A 16885-nucleotide genomic window follows, 5' to 3' on the forward strand; every position below is an offset into this window, starting at 1 on the left:
ATTAAAGGCATTATGTTCATCACACTTTTTTTTTTTCCAGGGGTAGAATGCCCAAGATAACAGATGCAGAATAAATATTTATCTTGTGAACTAGCAAGTTCGGGGATCTTATCAGCTTTGGTACTTTGAGTTTACGGTACCCTTCCTTGGGCAGGTTTCAAAGTTCGGAGCGGGTGGCATTCTCTGCTGACCTTGAGAAACAGGTATTTTGCTTCAGAAAGAATTAAAGCAGCAAAGCAGAACGGAGTTCCTACGCCGACTTGGGATCGTTTGAAAAGCTGCTTGAATAAACGGGAGCTGCGATTGAGGGGTTTCTCTGTTAAGCTTGTACTCCTCGATTTATAACAGCTTGTTTAAAAGTCGATGGAGATTCTCGGTCACCTAGATCAAGGTTGTCCCAAAGGTGCTTTTTGTCAAGAGGCAACTGGACTTTCTGGTTTTTTTCTTTGAAGACGTTTTGCTTCTCCTCCAAGAAGCTTCTTCAGCTCTGACTGGATGTTGGGGAATGGCTTCCCTAAAAGGATGCAAAGGACCAGCGGTTCTGCAAGGAATATCAATCCTTCCATTCCCCACCATCCAGTCGGAGCTGAAGAAGCTTCTTGGATGAGAAAGAAAGATAGATAGATAGATGGATGGATGGATGGATGGATGGATGGATGGATGGATGGATGATGGATGGATAAATAGATGATGGATGGATGGATGGATGGATGGATAGATAGATATGATAGATGATAGATAGATATGGATGGATGGATGGATGGATGGATGGATGGATGGATGGATAGATGGATGGATAGATAGATACGATAGATAGATAGATAGATAGATAGATAGATAGATAGATAGATAGATAGATAGATAGATAGATAGATAGATAGATAGATAGATAGACGGATGATAGACAGACAGACGAGAGAGAGAGAGAGAGAGAAATGGATGGATGACCTTCTAAAGAGCAGTCAGGGTTGATCTCCTCTAGGACCGACCGGTTGGATCGCCTTGCAGTCCAAGGGACTCGCAGGAATCTTCTCCAGCACCAGAGTTCAAAGGCCTCCATTCTTTGGCGCTCAGCCTTTCTTACGGTCCAACTTCCACAGCCCTACATTGCAGCTGGGAAAACCATCGCCTTGACTATACGCACTTTTGTTGGCAGGGTGATATGTCTCTGCTTTTTAGTATGCTCTCTAGATTTGCCATAGCTTTCCTCCCCAGGAGCAAGCGTCTTTTAATTTTTTGGCTGTAATCCCCATCTGCAGTGATCTTGGAGCCCAGGAAAATAAAATCTGCCACTACCTCCATTTCTTCCCCATCTATTCGCCAGGAAGAGGGTTATAAGTTCTACTAATTTAAAAAAAAAAATCATTCTTCTTTTGTTTGAGCTCATAATAGAAATATGAGCAGCTTAAACCCCCCTATGGTCTTCAACGTCACGATCCACTGCTTTTTTCTTTCTTTTCTTTTTTTTTTTATACTTGCACACTTCCTTGGGTGTGCTGGTACCAGGTACTTCCCTGGACTTTAGATCTATTGCACTGCAGTTGCACAAGTGATAAGTCAGAGAGCAAAGGTGCAAGAGTCGTGTGATTGTCATATCTCCGACTTGGCCACGGAGGGATATAATCACGAACCTCCAATCTTCTTAACGAAGATGGTTAAATAAAGAATAACAAGATTTATTCAAGAAGGAAGGTTCCGCCGTACAGATGGGGTTGGGCCATTATCGTAGGTCAGGGGTGGGCAACTGTGGCCCTTGGACAACCTGTGGACTTCAACTCCCAGAATTCCTGAGCCAGCTTGGCTGGCTCAGGAATTCTGGGAGTTGAAGTCCACAGGTTGTCCAAGGGCCACAGTTGCCCACCCCTGTCGTAGGTGAATTGGCTGTTTCCTAAGCAGGCTTGAGATGTCTTCTAGGCCACGTTTCTCCAACTTTGACACCTTTAAAGACTTTTGGACTTCAATTCCCAGAATTCCTCAGCCAGCTATGCAATACAATGCTATGCTGGGTGAGGAATTCTGGGAATTGGAAGTCCAAAAGTCTTTAAAGCTGTCAAAAGTTGGAGAATCCTGTTCTAGGCTACTTTTGACTGATCTGAGCAGGAAAAAAAAAATAGCACTTCTCTCTTTCCCTGAAATTTGCCCAGCTCTTCCTGCCATAAATTCAGGAAGAAGTTGTCGCTACTTTCGAAGACGTTTTCCTTTCAATATTGGCAAATAAACTCCACGGAGGTGCATTGAAGCCTAACGCAGGAAAAACCTGTATGTTAAATCCGACACATTTTGGAGGTCAGCAGGTTGAAACTGTCATCCTTTTTTCTTTTGATGATGCTTATATTTGAACTAGACTCGATTTATCTCTATGTATGTATGTATGTATGTATGTATGTATGTATGTATGTATGTATGTATTCTGTTATATTATGGAGTGTATATTGGAGGTAGTGACCCTTTGAGAGCTATATGCAACGAAATTTCACTTTAATGTATGCCGATTAGTGTACATTCAATAAATTTATTCTATTCTATTCCATTCCATTCCATTCTTTACTTTCTTATTCTATTCTATTCTATTCTATTCTATTCTATTCTGTTCTCCTATATTTATTCTATCCTCTCCTATATTCTCTTCTCTTCCCTTCCCTTCCCTTCCCTTCCATTTTTTACTTTCTTAGTCTATCCTATCCTATCCTCCCCAATTCTATTCTATATTCCAATATTTATTCTAATCTATTCTATATTTATTCTATTCTCTCCTATATTCTATTCTGTTCCGTTCTGTTCTGTTCTGTTCTATTCTATTCTATTCTATTCTATTCTATTCTATTCTATTCTATTCTATTCTATTCTATTCTATTCTATTCTATATTTATTCTATTTTCTCCTATATCTGTTCTGTTCTGTTCTGTTCTATTCTATTCTATTCTATTCTATTCTATTCTTCATTCCAATATTTATTCTATTCTATTCTTATTCCTATTCCTTAATTATTTTCTATTCTATAATCTATATTCTGTTCTATATTCTATATTCTATTCTATTTCTAGGATCTACTAAGTTTGGCCGTTGGGGAAAAAAATTGAAATAAAAAGCGGCGATTAGACCAAATCTTTGTTTTTTTCTCTCCGCATAGGAAGGCTGTATTGGCAATATCCTGTCCTTTTAATGAGTCTTGAAGAAACTTAGTGGGTATAAATGGGAATCATGAACACAATCCTTCCTTTGAACCAGTCAACCATCGAGTTACCCCGACAATACAATGCTTTGGTTTCAGTGGGGAAACAACCGCATCGTTTGCCAGGGTCACATGCTGTTGTGCGGATGCTTCTGCTCCCGTTGCATGATTTTGGCCAACAATCCAGTTCCTTGAATGAGACAGAGAAAGCTGCCGTCTTGTCCCGAAGATGGATGAGTTGATACTTGTTGTGAACATGTTTTTAGAATACTGCCGAAAGGATCCGTTCCCATTGAAATAGATCAGAGCTTCTTGCTTATAATTTTGATGAGTAGTTGAAGGGAGACACATGATAGCACTGATGATGTTACCTAGCTTGGTAATGAAACGTCTGCAAGAAAATAGACAAGCTCAGACAGCACCAAGGACCCCACGGTGGTCCTCCTCCTCCTCCTCCTCCTCCTCCTCCTCCTCCTCCTCTTCCATTCAACAAACCCCACTCCCTTCTAGCACTGATAATGTTACCTATCTTGGTAATGAAACATCTGCAAGAAAGCATTCAAGCTCAAATAGAAATGGCTTGTTCGTATTATTCTGTAAAAGCAAAAAGTTGTGATTGGATGTTAATGCCTTATTTTACTGTAACAGAGTCAGAAATCAATGCTTCTTTTTTCCCCTCTCCTTTCCCCTCACCTCTCCTTCCCCTTTTCCCCCCACTGCTTTCCTATTTACTTTGTATTTTGCATTTTACATTACTTTATAACTCAATAAGGGACGCGGTGGCTAAGACACTGAGCTTGTCGATCGAAAAGGTCGGCAGTTCAGCGGTTCGAATCCCTAGCGCCGTGTAACGGGTGAGCTCCCGTTCCTTGTCCCAGCTTCTGCCAACCTAGCAGTTCAAAAGCAGGTAAAAAATGCAAATAGAAAAATAGGGACCATTTTTGGTGGGAAGGGAACAGCGTTCCGTGCGCCTTTGGCATTGAGTCATGCCGGCCACATGACCACGGAGACGTCTTCGGACAGTGCTGGCTCTTCGGCTTTGAAACGGAGATGAGCACCTCCCCCTAGAGTTGGGAACAGCTAAAACATATGTGCAAGGGGAACCTTTGCCTTTTACCTTTATAACTCAATAAAAAAATGTTAATGGAGAAAAAGAAAGCGGCCAGGGAGCCCCTCATATTTCTAAAAACATCTGTCTGCGGAGTCATTGGCTTTTCATCTGATACGGAATATAAAAGAGAAGCCAGAATCGACTGAATAATCCCTGCCCATTTGTGACGAAACACTTTCAAGATAGTGCGAAATTAATTTGCCCGTCCCTTATTAAGATAAGGCGAGTTGGAATCTATTTTAAGCCTGGCACCAGCGGTGATAATCCGTGCCACAGCACAAACTGGCACACTTGTGATTAAATGTTCCCAGAAAGAGATTGCATTAATTTTAAGTGTAGCTAGATTGCAAAATTGGTAGCGGGTATTACAAATTCTATTCTAGAAACACTTTACAGATCAAACAGGTTATTCCTGCTCCTATTATCTAAATTATTCTGCCCCAGTTATAAGGGAGGCCAAATTCCTTAGAGGCATAAAATGGAAAGTAGCGATTACAGGTAGTCCCTGACTCACGACCAAAATTGAGCCCAAAATTTCTGCTGCCAAGTGAGACATTTATTAGTGAGTTTTGCCCCCATTTTACGTCCTTTCTTGCCACGGTCGTTAAACAAGTCACTGCAGCTGTTAGGTTAGTAACACATGAGGTGAATCTGTTTTCCCCGTTGACTTTGTCAGAAGGTCACAAAAAGGGATCACGTAACCCTAGGACACTGCAACCGTCGTAAAGATGAGTCAGCTGCCAAGCATCTAAATTTTGATCACGTGACCGAGGGGATCGTAAGTCGTAAGTGTGAGAAAGGTGTAACGAGTGACTTTTTCCAATGCTGGTCACGAAATGAATGGTTGTAAATCAAGGACCAAGCGTACTCGGATGGTATGTGATCCTCTAAAGAAGAGATTGGACAACCTTTGTCTGACGTGGCTACAGGGTTTCCTACCTGAGCATGGGGTTGGACTAGAAGACCTCCAAGGTCCCTTCCCAACTCTGTTGTTATTCTCTCAACCAACAAGATTGCCTTGGAAAATCCAAATCTCCCTGGAATACGGAAGTTACAGCCCTTTAATTTAAACCACTGAATATTTTTATACTATGGCTTTTATACGTGAACTTTTATATAAGTTCAGGATTGTTCCAAAGATTGGTTTTCCAAAAGGCAACTGGACTTTTGGGTTTTGTTTTTTTTTCTTTTCTTGAAAACATTTTGCTTTTCATCCAAGAAGCTTCTTTGGTTCTGAAGAATGGTTGGTTGAACGGTTGCAGGAACTGGGCCTGGCTAGTCTAGTGAAGAGAAGGACCAGGGGAGACAGGATAGCCGTCTTCCAATATTTGAGGGGCTGCCACAGAGAGGAGGGGGTCAAGCTATTTTTCAAGGTACCTGAAGGCCGGACAAGGAACAATGGATGGAAACTGATCAAGGAGAGATTCAACCTGGAAATAAAGAGGAATTTTCTGAGAATGAGAGCAATCTATCGATGGAACAGAAGTTGCCTTCAGAAGTTGTGGGAGCTTCATCACTGGAGGCTTTCAAGAAAAGATTGGACACTATAAAAAAAAGACGTTGAGACTCTAGAAAGAGTGCAGAGAGGAGCAACAAAGATGATGAGGGGACTGGAGGATAAAACATACGATGGAACAGTTGCAGGAACTGGGCCTGGCTAGTCTAGTGAAGAGAAGGACCAGGGGAGACAGGATAGCCGTCTTCCAATATTTGAGGGGCTGCCATAGAGAGGAGGGGGTCAAGCTATTTTCCAAGGCACCCGAAGGCCAGACAAGGAATAATGGATTGAAACTGACCAAAGAGAGATTCAACCTGGAAATAAGGAGAATTTCCCTGACAGTGAGAACCATCAACCAATGGAACAGAAGTTGCCTTCACAAATTATGGGAGCTTCATCACTTGAGACTTTCAAGAAAAGATTGAACTGCCATCTGTCAGAAATGGTGTAGGTTCTCCTGCTTGAGCAGGGGGTTGGACTAGATGACCTATAAGGTCCCTTCCAACTCTGTTCATCTGTTAGTCAATAAACCCAACCCACGGATCCTTGATGTTGTAATGAGAAATTCTAATTCTGGCAAACGTGTAAAACAGTCTTGTGGACTCCACCTTCCCGTCCGCCGACTGGGAACAAAACAGAGAGATAGATAGTGCAAGTTGCATCTTGTGCTGAAATGCAGCCCTGGCAAGATGGGCTGGACAGGGAGGAATTGCACCTCATACACCCCCCCCCACCACCACCACCACACCCTGTTGTTTCTCTTAAAATGTCCTCGTCGGCCAGCCAGGTACAAAGGACACCTTCACCTTTTTTGGGTTGGACAGGAAATGAGAAAGTCAGACTTTGGTTGGCGGTATTTCTTTTTACATTCCATTAACTTGTATTTTCCACTCGTGAGTCCGTAGAGTTCTTGGGAAGCAAATTACGAGCAACAATAACAACCGCAACGCAAAAGAACCAAACCAGAATAACAAAAACCAGAATAGTTGCTAAACTTCGAAGTGCCAATGTAAGCAGCGTTCCGATGATGACAAGTGACTGCTGTATTCCTCTTGACTCTTCCCATCTCCACTCCTTAAATCACAGCACTTAATAAGAGCAGAGGGACAGTTTGGTCTAATGGTTAAAGGCACCAGGCTAGAAAGTGGGAGATGGTGAATTCTAGTCCTGGCGTAGGCACAAAAGCCAGCTGGATAACTTTGGGCCAATCACCAGGAGATTGTGAGTTCTAGTTCCACCTTAGGCATAAAAGCCAGCTGGGTGACTTTGTGCCAATTACCAGGAGATTGTGAATTCTAGTCCCACCTTAGGCATGAAAGATTGCTGGGTGACTTTGGGCCAATCACCAGGAGATTGTGAGTTCTAGTCCCACTTTAGGCATAAAAGCCAGCTGGGTGACTTTGTGCCAATTACCAGGAGATTGTGAATTCTAGTCCCACCTTAGGCATGAAAGATTGCTGGGTGACTTTGGGCCAATCACCAGGAGATTGTGAGTTCTAGTCCCACTTTAGGTATAAAAGCCAGCTGGGTGACTTTGTGCCAATTACCAGGAGATTGTGAATTCTAGTCCCACCTTAGGCATGAAAGATTGCTGGGTGACTTTGGGCCAATTACCAGGAGATTGTGAGTTGTAGTCCCACTTTAGGCATAAAAGCCACTAAGAGGCAGCGAGTTCTACTCCCGCCTTAGGCATGAAAGCCAACTGGGCCAGTCTCCTTTAGCCCAACCTACCTCACAGGGTTGTTGCTTGGGAAAAACAGGAGGAGGAAATTGTGCTGCGTATGTTCACCGCCTTATTTGCAAGAACAATGAAGTGGGATAAAAGTAAATAAATAAACGCTATGAACACAGCTCCTTATATGCTGTGCTTCTTTGGGGTATTTTCTATTACTACAGTGCTTCTGTTCGAATCTGTTTGTCGTAGCTAGAGTTTTAATTGGCCAGCATGAACGTCCACATCGGAGTGTTGAGCCAGGAGACACCGAGGCCCACACCTGGAAGATGGACTTCCTTCCTCATCTTAAGCGGTGGCAGTTAAACAAAAATCCAAAAACTTCACTTGGGACCATTCTTTGGGTTCCTCCTGCAAGCAGGCTTCATAAAAGGTTGGGGACTTGAAACAACTGCCCCACTTCCGCCTCATTTGTCTCTCCCAGCGCTCCCTTTTAAGACCGGGCCCACGGGGACCAACTTTAGCCGGTGGGACTCACTTCCGCTATGTTCTCACTACCAGCTGAACCCCCTGACTGTGGAGAGGGCTATGGAAAATTGGAGGTCGGTCCATAGCTGCATCCCTTCGGCTAAGGGGGCTGGACACCAGTTGGCCACCGTGAGAGGGTGGCCTGGTGTTGGGGCCTCCTGAGGGCTGAATCGGGATGTATTCACACATAAGCACTTTACCAGCGGTGGGGACCCGACCATCGGACCAACTGCCGTGAGAGGGCGGTTTTTTGGACCTGATCCCTGGACACTGGATGTACTGACTCTATTGCTGCCACTTCACCACAAATGGGGGCGGACCAGCTGACCTAATCACCGTGAGAGGGTGGTTGGATCGATTTTCCCCCTTGGATTGTGGTCGTTGTGGAATGTGACTGTGTCCTCTGTTGTGAGGGGACAGTGGACTTGGTCCTGTGAATTATGTGTGAGATTCCCCATTTCCCTACCTTCTTCCCTGTCCTTTTAGGACCCTTAGGATATGGTCATGGCGAGCCACTATGACCAAACTGTACTCAGCAGCGGAGCTTCTTGGTCTGCGAGACTCCCCCCTCTCGCAGGCTTGGCCCTCCACTCTATCGAGGGCCTACCTCGATGACGGGCTTTGGAACCCCGAGAGGTGGCATGTCGCAAAGAGGGGGTTGCGGGGTTTTTTAAAATTGTCTATGTCTAATCTTTTAAGGGGTTTGGGGAGGGGGGAGGGGGGTGGTATTGGAATTAGGGGCGTGGGTTTGGGGGATAACCCACCAAGGGGAGGGTCGGGCCCGGCCACGACACGCGGCGGGGCGGGTGGGGGACCCGGGGGCAATGGAGGGGGTCGAGCTTGTTCGGACTGTGTTTTTACCATCAGTACTGTGAGTGGGAGGGGTAGATATGGCGGGAGCAGGGGGCCATATCATGTTAAGGGAGCACGCACCCGCTGTCTCCAAGCGGTAGGGTGCTCCGGCCCCCAAGGCTCCACCCGTTTGCCAGGTTGCACAGATCCTCACGGCCCGGGCCTTCGTCTGATGTTGTGCAACGCCAGGTCCATAGTAAATAAAGCCCCCCTCATCTGTGATCTTGTTCAGGAGGGGGGAGCGGACCTGGCGGGTATTACGGAGACCTGGTTGGGCCCGGAGGGAGGGGTCCCTCTGGTAGAAATGTGCCCACCAGGCTTCCGCGCATTCCATCAGCCGAGGTCACAAGGGAGGGGCGGGGGAGTAGCGGTTATTATTAGAGAAGGCCTTAGGCCCAGGGAGACCACTGTACCTCAGAGAGCTGGTTGTGAGTCCCTCCTTGTGAAGTGGGGCCATGGGGTTCAGATGGGCTTGCTGATCACGTACCTGGCTCCCTGCCGCGTGGCAGCAACCCTGCCTGAGCTACTCAACGTTATTGCTGCGGTGGCGGTTGATACCCCCAGACTTATGGTCATGGGGGATTTCAACCTGCCGTCCGTGGGCGAGACGTCTGAGGTGGCTCAGGAGTTCATGGCTTCCATGACGGCCATGGATCTGACCCAACTAATTCATGGCCCTACGCACACTGGGGGAAACACACTGGACTTGCTTTTTGTCTCTGGACAGTGGTTGAGTGATCTTGAGATAGGGGATGTAGTCATCGAGCCCTTGTCATGGTCGGATCACTCTCTCCTTCGCCTTGACCTTCGTACCGCGGCACCCCGCTGCAGGGAGGCGGAACCGATAAGATGGTACCGCCCCAGGCGCCTGATGGAACCTGATAGGTTCCAGACGGAGCTTGGGCCAATTCCTGAGGTTCTGGCTCACGCCTCGACTGGAGACCTAGTGGCCGCCTGGGATAGGGCGGCCGCTGGGGCCCTGGATCGAGTCGTGCCTTTGCGGCCTCTGACCCGGCGCGGATCTCGCCTTGCTCCTTGGTTTACCGAGGAGCTGAGGGAGATGAAGCACCGGAAAAGACGCCTAGAGAGTAGTTGGAGAGCTAGTCTTTCTGAATCGGACCGGACACTGGTTAGATCCCATATTAGGACTTACCTAGTGGCGATAAAAGCAGCAAAATGTACGCATTTTGCTGCTCTTATTGCGTCATCAGATAATCGCCCGGCCGCCCTGTTTAGGGTGACCCGCTCCCTGCTCCACCAGGAAGCGCGGGAGGACCCCTTGGAGGGAAGAGCCGAGGACTTTGTTCAGTATCTGTATGACAAAATCACTCAGATTCGGGAAGGTCTGGACTCTGACTGGGTAGATCCAGCGAGAGTGACGGAGGCAGGTCTTGAGACTGTTATCTGGGATGAGTTTGATCCTGTGACCCCAGATGACGTGGACAGGATTCTGGGTAGATTGAACGCGACCACATGTTTGTTGGACCCGTGTCCCTCCTGGTTAGTGCTGGCTTCCCGGGAGGTGACGCGAGGCTGGCTCCAGGGGATTATAAATGCTTCATTGGGTGAGGGTGTCTTCCCCGCCGCCCTTAAGGAGGCGGTGGTGAGGCCCCTCCTCAAGAAGCCTTCCCTGGACCCGGCAATATTGGCTAATTATCGTCCAGTCTCCAACCTTCGTTTTGTGGCGAAGGTTGTTGAGAGTGTGGTTGCGGGACAGCTTCCCCAGTACCTGGATGAAGCGTCGTATCTGGATCCGTTCCAGTCGGGTTTCAGGCCTGGATACAGCACGGAAACGGCATTGGTCGCGTTGGTTGATGATCTCTGGAGGGCTCGGGACAGGGGCTGTTCCTCTGTCCTGGTCCTGTTAGATCTCTCAGCGGCTTTTGATACCATCGACCATGGTATCATGCTGCACCGGTTGGAAGAGTTGGGGGTGGGAGGCACCGTACTAAGGTGGTTCTCCTCCTTTCTCTCCGACCGGTCGCAGTCTGTGTTGACAGGGGGGCAGAGGTCGACCCCGAGGCCCCTCATATGTGGGGTGCCGCAGGGATCGGTCCTCTCGCCCCTTTTGTTCAACATTTATGTAAAGCCGCTGGGCGAGATCATCCGTGGTTTTGGGGTGGAGTACCATCAGTACGCTGACGACACCCAGCTGTACATCTCCACCCCGGATCACCCCAACGATGCCCTTGAAGTGATGTCCCAGTGCCTGGAGGCCGTACGGATCTGGATGGGGAGGAACAGGCTCAGGCTCAACCCATCCAAGACCGAGTGGCTGTGGTTTCCGACGTCCCGATATAGTCAGCTAATGCCATCGCTGACTATTGGGGGCGAATCATTGGCCCCCACGGATAGGGCTCGCAACTTGGGCGTCCTCCTGGATTCACGGCTGTCGTTAGAAGAGCATGTGACGGCCGTGTCCGGGAGGATTTTTCATCAGGTTCGCCTGATCCGCCAGTTGCGTCCCTATCTAGATCGGGACTCCCTACACACAGTCACTCATGCCCTCGTTACTTCTCGTCTGGATTACTGCAATGCTCTCTACATGGGGCTCCCCTTGAGGTGCACTCGGAGGCTCCAACTGGCGCAGAGTGCGGCCGCGCGGGTGGTGATGGGAGCGACATGGAGTTCCCATGTGACACCTCTCCTGCGCGAGCTGCACTGGCTCCCGGTGGTCTTCCGAGTGCGCTTCAAGGTTCTGGTTATCACCTTTAAAGCGCTCCATGGCTCAGGACCTGGTTATTTACGGGACCGCCTGCTACCACCAATAGCCTCCCACCGGCCAGTACGCTCCCATAGAGAGGGGCTCCTCCGGGTGCCGTCGGCCAAACAATGTCGGCTGTCGGCCCCTAGGGGGAGAGCCTTCTCTGTGGGGGCACCTACGATTTGGAACGAGCTCCCCCCGGAGATACGTAGGATCCCGGATCTGCGCACCTTCCGTCGCGCACTTAAGACTTTTCTATTTTATCAAGCTGGCCTGGCCTAAATCTTCCCCCTTTTTAAATGTGGAAATTTTAAATTTTTAAATTTTAAATTCGTCTTTTTATAGGGGTATGGGTAAGGCATTTTAAATTGGGGAGCCATTTTAGATTTAATTCTGTTTTAAACGTATTTTAATTGTTTATATTGTATGTTTTTAACTTTGGCTGTGCACCGCCCCGAGTCCTTCGGGAGAGGGGGCGGTATAAAAATCTAATAAATAAATAAATAAAATAAATAAAATAAATGGCTGTTAATTGGGACTGTCGAGCGGGTGAAGTCAATGTTTGGGAGATGAACAGTTATGTAAACCCAATAAATAAATAGCAGGTGGTCTATAGAAGAGACTGTTTGTAGCTCAGAGTTGAACTGTGGGGTCCTCGGTGCTCTCTTTAGCTCGGTGGTTCTCTAGCAGACATTTTGTAACCCAACTAGGTAACATCATCAGTGCTAGAGGAGAATGGAGGTTTGCGGAGTAGAGGAGAAGAGGAGGAGGAGGAGAGGGACTGCTGGTCTCTTGAGCTCGGCGGTTTTCTTGTAGACATTTTGTTACCCAACTAGGTAACATCATCAGTGCTAGAAAGGAATGTGGAGGGGTTGTGGAATGGAGGAGAAGGAGGAGGGCTGTGGGGTCCCTGCTGCTCTCTGAGCTTGGTAATTTTCTTGCAGACATTTTGTTTGCAAAATGGGGTTTACGGAGAAGAGGAGGAAAGGAGAGGGAGGAGGATGGGAAGAAGGGGGGAAGGGGGAGGAGGACAATGACCATGGGGTCCTTGGTGCACTCTTGGCTTGGTGATTTTCTTGAAGGCATTTTGTTACCCAACTAGGTAACCTCATCAGTGCTAGAAGAGAATGGAGGTTTGTGGAGTAGAGGAGAAAGAAGAGGAGGAGAGAGGCTGGTGATCTCTGAGCTTGGTGGTTTTTCTTGCAGACGTTTCATTGCCCCACTAGGTAACATCATCAGTGTTAGGAGAGACCGGGGTTCTAGCACAGATGATGTTATCTACTTGGGTCATGAAACGCCTGCAAGAAAACCACCAGGCTCGGAGGACCAGGGTGGATAAAAATCAATGATTTTTTTAAAAAAAATCAAAAAAGTCAGATTTTTTTTATTTAAATTGGATTTTTTTTAATTTAAATTGGATTTTTTTGATTTTTATTGAATTTATTTTAATAAAAAACTTTTGGGGTAAAAATCTATCGTAAGATAGTTTTCTATTTAAGATACATAAATAATTTAGTTTATTCAGCATGAAATGGAGCTTAGTTACGTAGCAGGAGGCTGTATATTCTGCAACACTGGGACTATCGGTGAGTCAACAGTGGGTCAAAGGAGGAGCAGAGATGACAGTTGCTCTTTAAAAATTAGGATTTAAATTGACTCGATTTAAATCAAGTCTTTTTACTAGTGATTTAAATCATGATTTAAATTGTGATTTAAATCAACTTGATTTAAATCAAATCCACCCTGTGGAGGACCCCCACAAACAGCATTGCCGACTCCTCAAACCTCAGCAGTCACATTTGCAATGACAACCTATATATATCAACCTTTCCCTCGTGCAGGTACGGGAAACACCGTGGCCATCATGATCAGCTACGCCAAAGGCCGAGAAATCCTTCAAAAGATCGAAAGGGGCTACCAGGTCACCATGGCTATCGAAGTAGGCAAAAAGCACGGGTCGTGGATGAATAATTACTCCATTTTCTTCGTCTCGGTGTCCTTCTTCATCGTCACGGCTGCCACGGTGGGATACTTCATATTTTATTCCGCTAGAAGGCTTCGGGTTGCGAGGGCCCAGAACAGGAGACAGGTGAGTTTCTCTCTCTCCCCCCCCCACACCCCCTTTCCTCTTTGTTTTGTACCACCTGTTGCCAATCCGGCTTTTGGTTTTTTTTCAGTGATTGGCTTCCTTCTCTTATAAGCCATTCTTCCTTCTCTGGGATTTAGCAATAGCATTTAGACTTATATGCTGCCCCAGCGCACACTGAGAGGTTTATATTGTCGGCATATTGCCCCTCCACAACAATCTGGGTCCTCATTTTACTGACCACGGAAGGATGGTAGGCTGAGCCAACTTTCAGCCCTGTCAGGGTCGAACTTCAAGTTGTGGGCAGAGTTTTGAACAATTATGCTTCATAGTAAAGGTAAAAGTTCCCCTTGCACATAGTTTTTTAATTGTATTGCTAGGGGTTTTAAATTGGGGCGGCCGTTTAATTTATTTTTAATTATTTTAACTTTTATATTGTATGTTATTTTAATTCTCGGCTGTTCACCGCCCTGAGTCCCTTCGGGGAGAAGGGCGGGATATAAATTTAATAATAAATAAAATAAATAAATAAATGTGCTAGTCGTTCCCGACTCTAGGGGATGGTGCTCATCTCCGTTTCAAAGCCGGAAGAGCCAGCGCTGTCCGAAGACGTCTCTGTGGTCATGTGGACGGCATGACTAAACGCCAAAGGCGCACGGAACGCTGTTCCCTTCCCACCAAAGGGGATCCCTATTTTTCTGCTTGCTGTCGAGAGTCAGCCTTCCTCGACACCTTACCGAATGGGAGGGGCAACGCCAGCTAGCCAAACAGTGTTTCTACCATAATAATGGGCACGGGTGTTGGTGACAGCGGTAGGGATGGGGCGATAGATGCAGAGATGTAGGTGGTGGGATTAATGGGGATTAATGGGGCTCGGTAAAACTGACTGTGGGCTGCTGGAGGCAGGAATCCCTTATCTTAGCCGCCCTGAGTCTTCGGAGAGGGGTGGCATACAAATTGAATTAATAAGTAATAAATCTGAGCTGAGGATGCTGCAGCGTGGAAGAGGCAGGTGCAGACCGATGATGTCATAAGCCCGCATCCCATGCAGTGCTCCGCAGATTTAAAGAAACTGCAGGTTTCGCATAACAGCTGATGATGATGAAGGAGACGCCGGCAGGAGGACCTATAAAAGAGAGCTGAGTGGCAGACGCTCTCAGCTCCAACTTTATTCTTACTTAGAGATCCGGTGTTTGCTGAAGAGCTGTTGTGTAGCTGTTATTAAACTGAGTTAAATCCAAGCTTTCATTCGTGTTTAACTTGTCCAGCACAGGCAGGCAAGAAACGCCGAGACTTGCATTTTTTACGTGCTTTCGAACTGCTAGGTTGGCAGAAGCTGGGACAAGTCACGGGAGCTCACCCCGTTACGCGGCACTAGGGATTCGAACCGCTGCACTGCCAACCTTTCAGTCGACAAGCTCAGCCTCTTAGCCACCGAGCCACCACGTCCCTTTTAAGCTTCATAAAGGCCTGTCAAAAATTATCAGTTCTTAAACCACCCCTCCGACAAACTCATCAAATTCAAATTCAATTATTTATTGTCAATGCACAACATGTGTACAATGAAATTGAACGAGCCTCCATGCAAAGTAGAGACCTCCAAGGTATTAGCATATATCCGGAGACATAACTTAATAATATAATGCATTTCTTGATTTGGAAGGAATTTGTGGAATTTCTATTGCGTCTGAATTCTTTTTTCTTCTTTTTTTTTTTAATGGGGCAGTCTGGATTCTAGTTGGAAATAGTCTTGTCCCAGCCAGTCAATAACTCAAAAAGATACACTTTTCTGCATAATTTCAGCTTTTAGTGAACAGCTGTTTTCCAAGGTCGGTAAATAAATTCTTGGAATACTTTTATGGATTTTTTAAATAGCTCAAGCAACATCATTTAAGAGTCTGCCAAGACTTATCACCTCCAAAACCCTTGAAGCAAAACTGGTGTGTTCTCCTTTATAGATTTTCCGTGCGTAGCTGGCTTACCACCTTGGAGGCTCCCTTTGTTAGAAGCACTTCAGATTCTTCCAGTGTATAATTACAACCTTTCGCTTGCCTCTCCTATCCAAACTAAAATTAATTTGCCGAGGCTTAATGAGTTTGCCTCGGCGCGGAATGAATGCGTGCTAGCTCATCTGTATTTACAGCCTCATAAAAGGATGTGAATCTTTCGAGATCATTAAATATCTATGACGGTTTAATCTAATGCGTGCCACTGGATGACTGTTTGGTGAAAAGCTTCTGATATCACTGCAGTTGGCTGTCAAAGCAATCAAAGACGGAGGAGATTTTTCAAACCGTATCCACAGTAGTTGGCACTCATCAATAAGATTAAAAACAGAGAATATAGCTTTACTACTATCTCCGTCATGCCTGCAAGAAAAAATGAACTACTTGTAGCCAGATTAGAGTTGGTTTTTTTAGATGGATGGATGGATGGATATAGAAATATATTTATACGTATCTATCTACATAGCTACCTACCCACCCACCCACCTATCCATCCATCCATCCATCCATCCATCCATCCATCCATCCATCCATCCATCTATCTATCTATCTATCTATCTATCTATCTATCTATCTATCTATCTATCTATATTTGTTTTTTCTTTTCGTAGGCCTAGTTGATTGGGATTTCACTGAACTAGGGCTGCATAAAAATCTTGGTTTACATAGGAAGAACCAGGCTAAAGAGAAATACATACATACATACATACATACATACATACATACATACATACATACATACATACAGGAGATAGGATAGGATAGGATAGAATTCTTTATTGGCCAAGTGTGATTGGACACATAAGGAATTTGTCTTTGGTGCATCTGCTCTCAGTGTACATAAAGAAAAAATAAAATATATTTGTCAGGAATCATAAGATATAACACTTAGTGATAGTCATAGGATATTAATAAGCAATCAAATCATACTAGGAAACAATCAAAACAATGTAAGTTGTAAAGATACAAGCAACATGGATACAGCCACAAGTGGGAAGAGGTAGGCACTAGTAAGGATGAGAAGAAGAATAGTAATACAGTCTTAGTAGTTAATTTGACAGTGTTGTGGGAATTAGTTGTTTAGCAGAGTGATGGCATTCGGGGAAAAACTCCTTGCGTCCTGTTGTTCTGGTGTGCAGAGCCCTATAGTGTCATTTTGAGGGTAGATATACATACACATACACACACACACAAACTATATTATAGAGCCTGAGTGGCGCAGCAGACTAATGCTACTGTTAAAAGGTAGTATTTAG

The 16885-nt window shown here is 45.8% G+C and overlaps 1 protein-coding gene across 3 annotated transcripts in view; it reads left to right on the forward strand.

Annotated features, from left to right (window-relative positions):
• Window positions 1-16885, forward strand: part of RNF128 (ring finger protein 128) — a 54616-nt gene that overhangs the window by 25497 nt on the left and 12234 nt on the right. For all 3 annotated transcript variants that reach the window (XM_060681663.2, XM_060681662.2, XM_060681664.2), the window contains exon 2: window positions 13379-13626. In XM_060681663.2, the coding sequence (XP_060537646.2) occupies window positions 13379-13626 (248 nt within the window). The remainder of the gene's footprint in view (window positions 1-13378; window positions 13627-16885) is intronic.

Source organism: Pantherophis guttatus, chromosome 12 (assembly GCF_059756535.1).
Source record: "Pantherophis guttatus breed Tessera chromosome 12, ASM5975653v1, whole genome shotgun sequence".
Classification (NCBI taxonomy): Eukaryota; Metazoa; Chordata; class Lepidosauria; order Squamata; family Colubridae; genus Pantherophis; species Pantherophis guttatus.